The 13,896-nt window shown below is 35.3% G+C and overlaps 3 protein-coding genes across 3 annotated transcripts in view; all 3 read right to left on the bottom strand.

Annotated features, from left to right (window-relative positions):
- Positions 1-1,680: 1,680 nt before the first annotated feature.
- On the bottom strand, positions 1,681-3,252 carry LOC129577316 (SPRY domain-containing protein 7). Its single transcript, XM_055464120.1, has 3 exons — positions 2,854-3,252; positions 2,303-2,755; positions 1,681-2,193 (listed from the first exon to the last, which is right to left on the bottom strand). The coding sequence occupies exons 1-3, from the start codon at positions 2,954-2,956 to the stop codon at positions 2,096-2,098; spliced, it is 654 nt and encodes a 217-aa protein (XP_055320095.1). The 5' UTR covers positions 2,957-3,252; the 3' UTR covers positions 1,681-2,095.
- Positions 3,253-3,530: 278 nt separating this feature from the next.
- LOC129578065 (odorant receptor 33a-like) lies at positions 3,531-4,832 on the bottom strand. Its single transcript, XM_055466144.1, has 4 exons — positions 4,294-4,832; positions 4,025-4,124; positions 3,656-3,919; positions 3,531-3,578 (listed from the first exon to the last, which is right to left on the bottom strand). The coding sequence occupies exons 1-4, from the start codon at positions 4,830-4,832 to the stop codon at positions 3,531-3,533; spliced, it is 951 nt and encodes a 316-aa protein (XP_055322119.1).
- A 679-nt stretch (positions 4,833-5,511) lies between these two features.
- The window catches only part of LOC129577312 (protein kinase 4), a 44,290-nt gene continuing 35,905 nt past the window's right edge, over positions 5,512-13,896 (bottom strand). Inside the window, exons 2-6 of the mRNA XM_055464106.1 lie at positions 10,237-10,748; positions 9,352-9,987; positions 8,985-9,131; positions 8,239-8,830; positions 5,512-8,050 (exon numbers count right to left, since the gene is read on the bottom strand). Of these exons, the coding sequence (XP_055320081.1) occupies positions 7,812-8,050; positions 8,239-8,830; positions 8,985-9,131; positions 9,352-9,987; positions 10,237-10,443 (1,821 nt within the window). The 5' untranslated portion in view covers positions 10,444-10,748 and the 3' untranslated portion in view covers positions 5,512-7,811. The remainder of the gene's footprint in view (positions 8,051-8,238; positions 8,831-8,984; positions 9,132-9,351; positions 9,988-10,236; positions 10,749-13,896) is intronic.

Below are 13,896 nucleotides of genomic sequence, written 5' to 3'. Positions count from 1 at the left end.
AATGACTTTATTACAAATTGTATAAGAATTCACCGCGTGTTTCTTTTTATGCTAAAATTCCAGTCCACGAAATGAGAACGCAATATATATCCGGTTTTCTCCGAAACATGAACGCCCATTGCTTATGTCAACTGAAGAATATTTAGACGAAACAAGAAAAAAAAACTATGAATTATTACCGCATACAATTCAGCAACAACAGCAACCATTTACATTTTCGATTACCTTTTATGAGAACAAAATAGAAGAACAAATTAATTTTAACAAAAAAAATTATGAAAAAAAGCAAGGAAGACACAGCAACTCTATAAGTGAATAGAAAAAACATAACGCAAGTGGTTTATTAATGAAAGTAAAAAAAAAGATCAATTGAAACATATCAGTTCGTGCCCGATCATTATATTGATATACATATGAAAAATATTATATATTGTATTTAAAAAAGGTGAAGAAAAGAAATCAATTTATTAACAATGACAACAAGAAAAAAAAATGAGAAAAAAAAACAACTTAAGTAACAAATGACGAGAACAGAAGTAATAATAGTTATTAGCTAACAAGCAGCAATCGAAGCAACCATAATATATGGCATAGATACAAAAACACACACATATACAAGGAAATATTTTTAAAAAAACAACAACAACAATAACAACAACATTAGTGATTTTTGATGAACGACCGACATAACGAAACAAAAAGCTAACAAAACCAAATAAAAAATATTTCAAGAATTTTAAACTTCATCCAAATCCCGAGATAATTCCCATTATGACCTCTTAGACCGACTTCAGTTTCGATTCCGCTGCGATCAATGATGCTGACAATCCAATCAGACGGACAACAAACACTACATTCGTACATCTCGCAAATAGCTTTGACACTCCGGATGCTTACGAATGCCTCTGATTTCAGGTTGCATCCCTGATCCACCGGCTAAACTAATATTTAAAAATGAAAAACCAAAAAATTACATACAAATATCATTGCGACTAAAAACATTTTACTGAAAACAAAAATTTAGCAACAAAAAAAAAATGATCAATTAATAAAAGTAACATTTAAACAACAAGAAAAAAAACGATACCAGCTAATGGAATGAAAAAAAAAACAATTTTAACAACCTAAACTATTATAAACTGAATATTTGTCATTGTATAGAGTGTGTTTAATTATTATAATTATATATATTACACTAAAAAAATGAAAAATTATGGATTAACAAGAGAAAATCAACCGTTTGAAATAAAGCAACTCAAAAAAATTAAACTTTTCGTTTTTCGATCCATGGCAGAGTTTCTTTCAGAGATGTTGACTGGAAGGTAAAAGTTACGAAGAAAAAACGGAGAAAGTGGAAGATTGATGAGTAAGTAACGAATTTGAACCTTTTTTCACTTAGAATTGATCAAAATGTGGGTAAAAGTGCCGATTACAATCGGTTCCGATTATATCAAACATATTTCATAGACCTTCGATTGTTCAGAAAAACTGGTATCGATTGGAATCGGCCATGATCGGACGCCTAGGAAATAGCACATTAATTCTGCCAAATCAACTAATGGACTATCATTGAAAAACCAAAAGAACATTTACTTTGAATAAAGTATCACATTTATTAGACGTTGAAATGATTGTAAAAAGCTCAAATGTTTACAGAATTTACATTGTAACATGCTATCGTTCAATGTTAACACGAATTTGAGCTCCATTCCAGCTAGTTTATTGAATAAAAGCGTCGAAAAAATGTCAGAGAATAGCGTTTAATTAAGGGAAAAACAACGAGCTATTCATCTGTTTTTGCACATTAAAATAAATATTTTTCATTATATTATGTTATATCTTGCGAGAGAAAAAATTACAATTTCAAGATTCATTACATTTGTTTTTATTCTCATTAAGTATACGAGTTATTTCGAGTTTGTAAGACTTTGTTCTGGTTCTGTTCCGTTAATTATTTGCATAGACACTTAAAAACAATTATCATTATCAATGCGAAATGGATGCTGCAGAGCAACAATCTAGACTCCGATGGCATGCAGTGTGGTCTTTGTTCAATTATATTTTGTTCATTGGTTCGTATCATACAAGGAGCTAATCATAGCAGTGATTGTTCGAGCATAATTTTGTCAAATCCCGGCGGCGGACCAAAGTTGAAGTCATCCAATATGATGTCTAAAATTGCTCCATCATCAACTGAGAAATGGACAAATCAATCAACGTCATTAGCAAAAGTTACAAAATTGAAAATGTTAACATTTCGGGTATTTTTCTTCGCTTCAAATTCGATTTTAAATCGTCTTACCAAATAGCGCAGGATATACAGTTCCTTTGATGCTCAAAGTGGGAATATCAAGCTTCTTGCCATTCAGATAGAAGTTCATTTCGACGTGATCGTAGGCTACGCCAATTGTATCACCTTCTGCTGGAATGCCCGTTTCATGATTTGTACCTGGTAGAACATCGTTAATATTTTCTAATGAGCTTGATATATCGGCCGGTTGAAGTGAGAGCTTGTGAATTTCTGTGTTGTTGTGCAGTACAATATGGTCGGAATTAAGACACCACGATTCTGTATCTGTGCCGCCTTTCGATTTGTTCAGATCTGTTTTGTGTGTTGCTAGGCCAATCGACCAGTGTCCACTTTGCTGTAATTTCACTTCAAAATATGATTTGGACTGAACTAATGGCGCCGTAGCCAAGGCTCCACCCGAACCGCATATTCGACATCCATTCTTCAAAATCACCACTTCATGACCTATTCAATGCAAAATGAAACCCCGTTCAATCGGAGGTAATAACATGGAAATGCCATTCAAATGCCATATTGTTCATAATTGAAATTCAATACGTTACCCATATTCGCTGTATCCAGCTGTATATTGTTTTGGTTCATTTTCATGGCAACATTCGCACTGCTACTCCGTCCGCCGTACAGAAATTTCAAACAACACAACATCGTTGACTACAGATCCGGCTTAACTTAAATGCTAAAATCAATAATGCAACGACGATTTGCACAAATTCCGCTACTTAACACTTTTATCGCCAGCTATTAAACCAGTCATAAATTATCCAAAAAAAAATACCAAGCAGACTCGCTTAATTCGGTTGGTAGATAATCTCTTCAGTATTGTTTGACGTTTGATGATTTTCTTCACTTTACTTTTTTCTAACATATGTTTGTCCATCAAAAAACCAATACAATCACACAAGTGTCATTGTTATAGGGATGCCAGCGTTCTAGGAATCAGAACATTGATCAAGTGCATAACATTCAATTACACCGATAGTGATTAGAAGTTGGAAATGTTCAACAATTACAATTTTTCAAAAAAAAACTCTGTTAAAAATAGCGTTTTTAATTCGAAATGCAAAAAATAATGTTTATATTAATTGTGCGTGAGTTTCGAAACTCACGCGAACAATGTAAACGACTTTGACAAGAAACGTCAAATGAATAACCAATAAGAAGTGTTGCCATAATGTGCTGGTTAAGTGTTGATAGATGTTGCTTTTTGAACCGCAAAGTATCAAACATTCTTCAAGAGAGCAAACAGTGAATAAGCGGTTTTTAGAATCTGAAATAATTATGGGAAAATGGTCAATAAAACGATTTTCATTAAATGAAATGGAAAAACTGATTTTTTTCTCTTACTTTCAGAAATGTACTCAGATCCAAGAAGAATATTTTGTTCACAGTTAAATGAATGGGGAAACTGCTTCGCTGAATAAATATTGAAAATGCCTGTTTATATCGTTTATCCTGTTTCATCCAATTTGATTCATAGATTTTCCAACCAATGAGCCGACTTTTTTCCAACGCCACTGATCCGAAGAAACACGGCACGAAAATTTCGGTCATCATACACATGAAGTATACGATAACAAATGACAATTTGGAAAAATTCTCCGGTGCGATCTGGATTGAAACATGGATTCTTAGAATGAATTCAGCAAATTGAAAGGGGAAAAAATGAAAAAAAAAGTTATTTTTGTCATTGCGCTTTGAACTCAATGCACTAACCATTGTCAATTGATAAGCACTGGTGCAAAGCACAACACCACTCACGCAAAACTGCGCGAACAAAGCAGATCCCAAAGTGGATTCTAATAATTTTGAGCATCTAGAAAATGAAATTGTTGAGTTTTTTTTTTTAATATTTAGCCTCAATTCATCATTTAGAGTAAGAATTTGTGATTGTTTGTCAATGACAGGTAGAACGAGAGGATTCTCTCTTAAAGAGAGTCTCTTTCGACAACGATTTCAACGCCCATTTAATACTACATAGCTACCTCAAAATGTTTTCATAGGTCTTGCAGCCCGAAATCAGTTGATTGAAGTGTTCGTCCGATGAGAGTTCTTTGGCTTGGCCCAAGCATTTCAGTCTGTCTTGTAAGATGTCAATATGCGTCGACAAAATTTGAAGCATCACAACTCCGTAAGTATCAGCTGCGACGGCAAAAAGAACGATGCACGTGTTTGCAATGCCCTGAAGGAATAGTCCGCCCACATAAACGTTGGTGCGTTGAGCCCATTTAAATGGATATGCATACGTTGAAGACCACATCCGAGTTTCTGGTTTTGAGTAAATTGTTTGAAACACCAACAATACACAGGTGGAAATGTACGGATACAAATAGGAGATATAGAGTCGATGTCCGATTTTGATGGTTTTATTCATTTGGAAAATGTGTGATTCATCGTGGATTTCACTGTCCAAGCTTTTGATTATTTCTAAAAACTCGTTCAAACCCTTTCGCGTTGTGAATAAAGCTATGGCTTTCACAACAACAACCACCACGGAACTGGTTATCACTGAACGATCAACCATTTCCGTGACTGAATGCGCGAAAAATATGTTGAGAATTTGACTCAAAGGAAATAAAAATCCAAGTAGAACTGTAACTGTCCAAATTCGGTAAAGTTGGGGATGTAACGATGCTTCTTTCGGCCAAACTCCAGCCACTTGGAAAGTTTTGAAGTGATATTTTAATGCTTTTGACGAATCCATGGCTGACACAGTCAACTAAATGACGACATGTTTGAAATTGAATTGCATTTTATACCATTTTTAAAATATGAATAGAATGGATAAAAGGGACGAGTCAGATGATGATAGTGCCACATTGATTGTAGTTATTATGATATATTTTATGTTCGTTTCACAAACCCATAATTAACTCCAAGTGCCTCATTCACTCAGTTTTAACGCCAGACGATTTAACTATACATTTTGGAAGCATTTTTTTTTAAATAACAATTCGGAAAGATATTTTTATTGCGTGGCGACTGGGTACCGAGAAAGTAGCTACTCGTTCGTAAAATTTCTTGAAGAAAAACGAAGATCAATCGTTCAAAGCAAAGTCAATTCGAGTTCAAGGTTTTATATGAGTTCAATATTTGTCTAGGATTTATGTGTTTACTGAATGTTGCTTACCCTGTTCCAACTAAAATCTCTTGTATCACCCACTAAAAAAGTTTGAACAAAGAAGAGAAAAAAACGACATCAATTTTTATTCAAATGATTTTTTACTCTTTAATATTGTTTTTCCTCTGAATTCATATTGATCCGCAAAAAAAGAAAAAAATAGAAACATTACATAAAATATAAATTCATTCGATAACTCTATGATATGGAAATATTCTTGAATGCTTATAGCGTCTAAAGTAATTTTATTTGAAAAAGATTAAATGATAGAAAATCGTTATAAAACTGTATATATAATTAGAGTAATAATAAAAAATGAAGAAATAGAAATTGTAGCGAACGAAGAGAAAGGAGTTGCGCACATGAATCTCTTAGTTTCAATAGATATATATAAATAGAGCAATAAATATGTTTTTTTTTCTGATTTTGCTTAAGTATATATAAATCATAAAATGTGAAAAAGATTCAACTAAATTCTGTCTCTAGGACTTTTCGATCTGCAACTGACTGAATCAGCGAAGTAAAACCGAGTCCGTGAGATGAGAAATTAGAAGGGAATTTCCCACAAAAAGAATGATTGAATCAATAAAAAACGATAATCGGATGTAAATGCGTATGGTGATTGTCTAAATAATAGAAAAAAGGTAAGAGCTTGTGATGAAATCGGCTATATAAAGACTACTAAATCTAACCAAAACACGTACATAATATAGTTAAATTGTTTAAGTGATTAAACGTTTGTCAACGGAATTGGCAACTGTACCGTGTGAATTAAGGAATCTTTCTTGCTTAATTGGAAAGTAGCTGCGTTGAATTGAGCTCACCAATTCAGCGATCTATTTCGATCTGTTTCGAAGCAAATGGTTTGACAAACATTTTTCGGTGGCATTGGCAAGTATTGCGAGTATTTTTTGTTTCTAATTTAAGAATCGATAAATATTTGACCGAATTTGCCTCAATCATTTCCAATTAAGAGAACTAAAACAACAACAAAAATACCTTGTCAAAAACCGCCTGAAACTCATGCGTTACCCTCTTTGCATCGACTCCCAACGATTTTACGCAAAAACACAATATTTTCTTTTCTGTAAATGGCAAGAGTTTGCGAGATTGATGTGTCTCATCAATTACAATCGTTTGTTTCTTCTTCTTTTCATCTTAGCAAATCGCGCGTTTCTTTGCTATTCCACCTCGTAATCGTGTAAATGAGTAAAGTGTGTATGATCACAGCGTGTCGTTGTTCAAATAAGATTGTTACCGTTCCATTTTTTTTGTTGTGTTCAAACAAAAGCAATTAGAATATAAAAATTTTATCAAAAAAGAGCATCTATACACAGAATGAGAAGAAAAAAAAATTGGAAAACTTCCTCAAAAGTTCGATTCCATTGATGCGATAAAAGCTAAGAGTGTTCCTGTTTCATTCCAAAATTACAAGCAATCGTTTCAATATCTTGCTTTGCTCAAGCTATTTACAAAAATTTTAACAAAAAAAATAAACATTTACGTTCTAAACGCGACACACAGACACGTACATACTGAAACAAATTGGACAAACATGACCAATCCAAACAAATGGTAGAATCTCTCCATCTTGTCATCCATATCAATAGCATTCAACGAATTAATCATATAATAATGAGTATTAAACATGAAAATAAATGAATCAAAAAGAAAATTCGTTAAAATAATCATTCTACATTAAATGTTAAGAATCTAAAATGCTGTTCGCATGTGAATGCGCATCGCATTGGAATCTTTTCCCAAAAAATATATTCATAAAGAGAGTTTAACTCAAATACAACACATCTACGACACTAAAAAAAGTGTTTTTTTTTCTCTCAAGATTCATATATGGTAACCAAAGGAACAAAAACTATATATTTAAAAAAAGGAGCAATAACTTAGAGTACGATTCGATTGAATTCCAACACTTTCAATCTCTCTCTCTCTCTCTCTCTCTCGCATACACGCTCGCACGCACAAAAAAACTATCTATCCAAAGTGAGTATTCATTTCATGAGGCCTGGTTCGGATACATGGAACTGCCAAGTCAGTTAGGGTAATCTCAAAAGAAAAGAAAAATGATAAACAAAACAAAAAAAAACTAACCATTCGTAAAATGTAAATAAATTAATTCAAACGAGACATAGGAGAAAACAATAAAAAATGTTGTCCATTTCTTCTTTTCTTTATCTATATAAAATATGAAGAAAATCAATCAAACGAAATACAAAAAAAATCTTATGCAAATTTAGTCTTCTATCAATCGGTCAAATCCAAAAAGAAGTTTTTTTTAAACAAACGAGGAAAAGAAATGTGCAAAGTCTCTTAGAAAAAAAAAATTGGCAAATGAGCGATACAAATTAAAGGAAGGCAATTAATTTATCTGATAATGCTGGTCCCGTTGGTAAGAACGGTAGACGGTACGGTTGTTTGACCGGGATGCGGCTGTTGAGCCTGCTGCTGATGCTGTTGTTGTTGTTGTTGCTGCTGCTGCTGAGCTTTCGATCCTTTTGTGGTGATTGCGCTCTTTTGGGCCAAATGCGTTTGGTAGTGCTTGGCCAAGTGAGCCTTCTGCCGGAAACTCTTACCGCAAAGCGAACACGCGAAAGGTTTCTCTCCTGCAATCAAAATGGAATTTTAAATCGATTAGTCAATAGAAATAAGTTCAGCAGAAAAAATTGGGACAAAATCAAAGGAGACTGTAACTGAGTAGAGTGATGGTCTAGAGTCTACATCTTTCAGTGATGAGTCATGTCCTACTTAAATGAAGAAAAAAATGGAAAGAACTGCAATGAAAATACGTTACCTGTGTGAGTCCTATGATGAACATTCACTGAGTATTTGTCCTTAAAACCTTTTGAGCATATGGAACAGTAGTGCAAAGAGCGTTCTTTGCGCTGTCCATTGATGGCTGTATTGAGATTCATATTACCGTTACTGTTTGTTAAATTGTTGTTGTTGACATTAATGTTATTGTTATTGTGGTTGGGTGATCGTTTGTATTTTTTCGGCGGTTTGTTTGGCTTGGCTGTGGTGGTGATGTTCGGCCTACTGTTGATCAATACACTGCTCGATGTGGTGACAATATCTTGTTGAGGCATTGCGGTTGTGGTTACAATCGATGCCGCATTCGGCGGAATGGCAACTTCAGTAATCATCTCGGTGAAATCGTCGGAGATACAAAATTGTTGAACATCGGACGCGATTCGTTTGATTTTCTCAAAATCATCGGTAAACGATGAGTCCAATGTTAAAAACATGTCATCGACCATAACACCATTTTCGGTGCCATCCGATTGATTTGATGTTGGCAGTGAAGAATTGGTCGATTGCACACCCGAATGATTCTCATCGAATAGCGGTGTATTCAGCGTTGAATCGGCAAATGTTAATGTTGTCTATAAAATTAATTACTCAATTAGCATTTTCGACATTTGTTGGCAAAGCACACATTTTCTCCCTCTATCATGTTCATTATCGAGAGGTTGATGGTGATTTTCATAAATTAGCATACTTTTATAGAGTCACACAGATTGATATCGATATATTTACCTGAGCGTCATTGGAGAAGATGGCTCGCCTCAGTGTACCGTCCGTTTTGATGCTGTTTATGGATGGAATAACAGTTACCGTATTCTGCATACCTTTTGCATAGCCTTTACCCTGAAGTGCACTGCGTAACAGTGACTCTGGTGTCTCCTATCGTATTTTTTTTGGGAAAACAAACGAAATTTTAAAAAATTATTCATTAAAAATCAATTAAAAACAGCAACGATGCTCAGTGTGCACATCATGTAGTTCACTTCAAGGTGAATGATGCAAATATTTTTTTTTGTCCATTACGCAGCGATATCTTTTGATATACGCTTATTTGACAAAAAAAAAGTTGTTCAGTCAGTGTGAATAAGCAGAAACTTACGTTGCCATCCTCGACGATGATGTTATGATCAGCCATTTGCCAATCATTGTTGTTATTATTGTGAAATGCGGCGTTTAGTGTGCTATTTAAATTCGTGCTATTGGTAACCGGGATCTGTTGCTGTTGGCTGTGTTGATTTTGAATGGTTGGCTGATGTGTTTGCTGCTGTTGTTGCTGTTGTGACTGCTGCGGATGCTGCGGATGCTGTTGCTGCTGTTGCTGCTGTTGCTGCTGTTGTACATTTGATATGGACGATGCATTCGACACTGATGACGACGATGAATGAATGAGAATATCGTCTTGTTTGTCAGTTGAGAATCCGCTGTCATCATAGGAGTATTCGGTTTTGATATAACCGGGGAACGTATTCAATAGACTATCAAAGTCAAGTGCTGGTGCTGGCGTCTCTTCGGCTGTATCACAAACTTTGCGCTGTACCATTGTTGGCTCTTGTTGCTGACTCAACAGCCATGGCTCATTCCCATTTAATACCGTTAAAGTATAGATTTGACCGTCTGTGTTGCACACCTGACTACCCAATTCACCCGAATTATTCTGCTGTGTCCAACAGTAACGATTTAGATCCTCGAATATCGTTGACTCAAAACGGTTTGTATCCTTTTCAGCACCCCAAAACTGTTCCAAATGGAAAATCATTTGAAATTGAAATGAGTTTAGAGTTTTTTCACAATTTTAAATAATTTGTTTCATTTTGAATAAATAAACAGAGATTTTACTACTAAATGTTCAAACTCAGAAGTTGAATTTTTTATTTTTAGTTCAATTTTTTTTAAATTGAATTCGATGTAGGAGACAGACATCTTGATCAATTTTTTGAGCAAAAATGCAAGTTTCGAAAAAAAAGCTTGAAGCTATGTTACTCACCTGATCGAATCCCTGTAGCGGTGCATCCAAATTGTTACCGTTGGTGTCGGAAGTGACACGATCGTTGATGCCAATGCCGATAGTATCGGGTGCGGTAACAAAATCGAAGAAATCGGTTTTTGTAATATCGTCAGTGCGAAATGTCTCCGTAATATCCATGCTACCAGTCGACATAGTTTCTTGTAAAGCCTTCAACTGAATAACCATAGAGCTAGTTAGGTAGTAAACGTGGTTGTTGTTTTCTTCTATGATTTGATTTATCGTTGCCCGTTGTATTTCAGCAAATCAACACTCTTTCTCAGTATAAATTTCTCTCTCTCTCTCTCTCTCTCTCTCTCTCTCTCTCTCTCTCTCTCTCGGTATCTCTGTAATGGGATTGATTTGCGTAATTCGTGTTTCGAATATCTAGTTATCTCGCGTAATGTATCCGTAGCCGGAATCGAAGCAAAACAAGTGAATATTATTCGTAATAATCCCGCATCAATTCCACAAATTGTTCGAATTGTATAAATCTGCAATGATATGAGCAAAGAAAAAAGAGAAAATTGTTTCCTAATTATTATTGCCGTTACAGAATGTATGTTTCGAATTTTATGCTTCTTAATTAAATTTTATGATCGTGAACCAAAAAACCAAAAAAAAAAATCCAGAGCAAAAAAAAAGAAACCAAATCAAATGAAGTGGAATATCTGTTAACTCTGTTACTAAGTTGTAAAGTGAGACTTGTGGAAATCACGAATTTATATGTCCATTTCGAATTGTCGAGATATTTTCGCGAACCGTTTCTCCCCGGTAGCCGTGGAATGTTCAGTAGCAACAAAGAACTGAACTACCCGACAACCTCATACAATGGGAACATAAATATTAGCGACAATTTTAATTCGATGAAATAAATCTGCTGCAATTGGTATCATAAAACATTTGCAAGCACATAAAATTCGCCGTTCGCCGTAACACAAAACACACGCACAAAAAGGAGTTGCACACACACACAACGGCAACAACAAAATTAACCGAAAATATTTTAAATGAGGGAAAAGTATTTTCGGATGGTAAGTTGTCGTCGGTTTTTTTCCTTTTTCTTTTTCTTTCTGTGCGTGATTTTTCGGCTGTTTATTTTAACTGTTAATAAGGAATCGAAATCGGTCTTATTCTCGATTTCGTTTTATTGTTGTTACTGTTGAGGAGGAGAAGAGACGATGAACAAAACGACAAAAAAAAATATGTCAACTCGAATAAAAATCCACATGTATAAGGTCCGCCTTGGAATGAGGGAAATACTTGAAAAGAAAATAGCAGCAACCGAAATGAGCCGAAAAAAGAGTAACTGCTGAGCAAGAAGAGAAATATGCGATCGCAAGAGAGAGAATTTCGAGAACAAAGCAAAAGTAGCAAATTTATAAAGCTTCACAATTTGGCAAAAGCCGAATGGTATTTTTTTCCCTTCAGTAAAGCTGTTGTTGGTGCTGCTGTCGTCAGCCACATATAACAATAATCACCATTATTATTCGCTTATATGGTATTAATTATTTTTATATAAAAATTTTCATTCAAGAGCCAATTAGGCTACGCGCAATGTGTACCGAACGAACATCGTCGCTGACTGGGGCCGGACGAGAGAAATAGTTGTGTGTTCGGTGTGTGTGTGTGTGTGTGTGTGTGCTGAATTTCATTTGCGGTGTGTGTGAATTCTTTGATGAAATTAATGTGCAAAGTGTACCTCCGAAATGGAGGAAAAAATGTCACCACAAAACATGGAAATGAAGCAAGTGAGCTCAAGAGAGAGAGAAACGCAACACAAAGGAATACAATTTGCATTGGCCAATGCTCGATTGCAGATACCAGCCAAAGCAAAATCGATTCAGATGTACATAATTCGCTCTCTCTCTCTCTTTCTGACGCGCTCGCATTGCTACTGTTTGGACGCGTCCGTGTATTTTGCAATAATTCATTGTCATTCGAGAGCGGACATGAGCAATGCTCGGTGTCGATTTGTATGTTGAAAGATGTTGAACAACATAAATAAGCATTAATTAATTATTATTTTTCAGCGCATTTTCCTTTTGGTGACGATGAATCACATCGTTTCCAAGTGTGTTCGCTTCATTGTTCAGCTCAACGTACCGCAAGGAATTTTATTGTTTCGTCGGTTGTTGTTGCTTGTATTGTGTGCGATAGACCGTTTTTTTGTCTTCTTTTCTTATGCTTTGTGTCGTCGATTTCGAGCATTTTGTAATAATAATAATATTGTGTACAGGTTGGTTCGGTGTTTTTGTTTTCCGCTGCTGTTGCGACTGAAATCGATGTGCGACCTCCAATTGGCAACATAACCATTACAATTCACATTAAATTATTTATTTTATAATAAAATTGTCGCCTGATTTGCTTTTGTTCTTTCTCTGTTTCGGTCATCTGACTGAATTTGTTATCTGATTTTGTATGCCGACTGTCACACAGTTTTTCTGCTCGGTCGACGCATTTTTTTCTCTTCGGTTCGGTCGATGCGTGTAGCTCTCGCATGCTCCGTCCAATATAGGGAAAACAACAACAAATGTGAGTCAGTGTTCATTGTACATGGTCCCAAAACCAAAAAATATGGTAATGACAATTATTATCCGCCTAATTAATAAATTCCTGGATCGTTGTGTTTTTGTCGTCGCTTGATTGTCTGCCCGAGATACGTCATTCGGCCGAACATGCGTTTTGTTGAACTGATTTAATAACAATAATACAATTGCGCCATGTCCAATGTTCAACGGCTAAATGTTTGCCTTGTGTGTGCACGCTTGTGTCTTTTTCTTTTCTTTGTTGTGTTCCTTTGTTGATCTAGAAAGAAACGAAGGCAAAAAAAACACGCAGTGCCTTGTTTTAGCAAGCAAAAAACATACCGATGTTGCTTTCAACATTGGTATTGTTACTTTTTTTGTGTTGCGCATTGTGTTGTTTACTTTTCTGGTCGAAAACTTGCGCTCGCTTATCCATATCGGTGGCGTTGAATCAGATGGCAACCAAACTTGGCACATTCCAAGATGCATGTAGTGAAATTTTCTATCGATCGTCGTTGTGGTGGCGATGAAGAAGAATTCGCGCGCTCATCGTTGCTCTTTTTTGTTGTTGTTTTTTTAAATGAAATTACCATTGCGATTCGGATCACTTTCACACATTATTCACCTTTTTCGTCCCCATTCTTATCGCTGATCTAAAAGCTATAACTCAATTATGTATTCGAATCGCAATTTGATTAATTTCATCGGTGTACCCGTTGCTGTTGGCGGCTGTGACGGCAAAGCCCCGGTTTTGGAAAAGGCCACGCATATTTTCATGCCATTTAAATTTCATGCCGAATTCGAATATAATAGCATTTTCTCAATTGTACATAAATCTTCCAATAAGAATTATGGTCAACGCGTCGGGTTTTTTTTCTTCTTCGCTCTCACTCACTCTCGTGTGTAGTGGAGTTGCTTGTGAAATCGATTTTCATTCGAAAAAGCATTTACGCCCCTTGATTTGTTTTCATTGCATTTGAGAATGGGTTTTTCTTTATATAATGGAGTTCAACACGTTTTATATGTTTGCGGTCGGAACTTCAGGAAGATTTGCTTTTTTTTCAACATTCAGTTCATTCATTTTCTGGTAAAATACCCGGTTTTATTTGGATAT

Source organism: Sitodiplosis mosellana, unplaced genomic scaffold (assembly GCF_009176505.1).
Source record: "Sitodiplosis mosellana isolate CC-2019 unplaced genomic scaffold, AAFC_SMos_1.0 Smas_scaffold_1, whole genome shotgun sequence".
In the NCBI taxonomy this organism is placed as follows: Eukaryota; Metazoa; Arthropoda; class Insecta; order Diptera; family Cecidomyiidae; genus Sitodiplosis; species Sitodiplosis mosellana.
This window is presented reverse-complemented; position numbering and strand designations above follow the sequence as displayed.

Excerpts from the sequence above, each read along its gene's own strand:
- LOC129577316 (XM_055464120.1), bottom strand. The coding sequence starts at position 2,956 with ATGTTGTGTTGTTTGAAATTTCTGTACGGCGGACGGAGTAGCAGTGCG. Across the intron at positions 2,756-2,853 it reads GCTGGATACAGCGAATATGG|GTCATGAAGTGGTGATTTTG; the intron begins GTAACGTATTGA and ends TGCATTGAATAG. Across the intron at positions 2,194-2,302 it reads TGTATATCCTGCGCTATTTG|TTGATGATGGAGCAATTTTA; the intron begins GTAAGACGATTT and ends TCCATTTCTCAG.
- LOC129578065 (XM_055466144.1), bottom strand. The coding sequence starts at position 4,832 with ATGGTTGATCGTTCAGTGATAACCAGTTCCGTGGTGGTTGTTGTTGTG. Across the intron at positions 3,920-4,024 it reads GTGCTTATCAATTGACAATG|ATCGCACCGGAGAATTTTTC; the intron begins GTTAGTGCATTG and ends GTTTCAATCCAG. Across the intron at positions 3,579-3,655 it reads ATCTGAGTACATTTCTGAAA|ATTCTAAAAACCGCTTATTC; the intron begins GTAAGAGAAAAA and ends TAATTATTTCAG.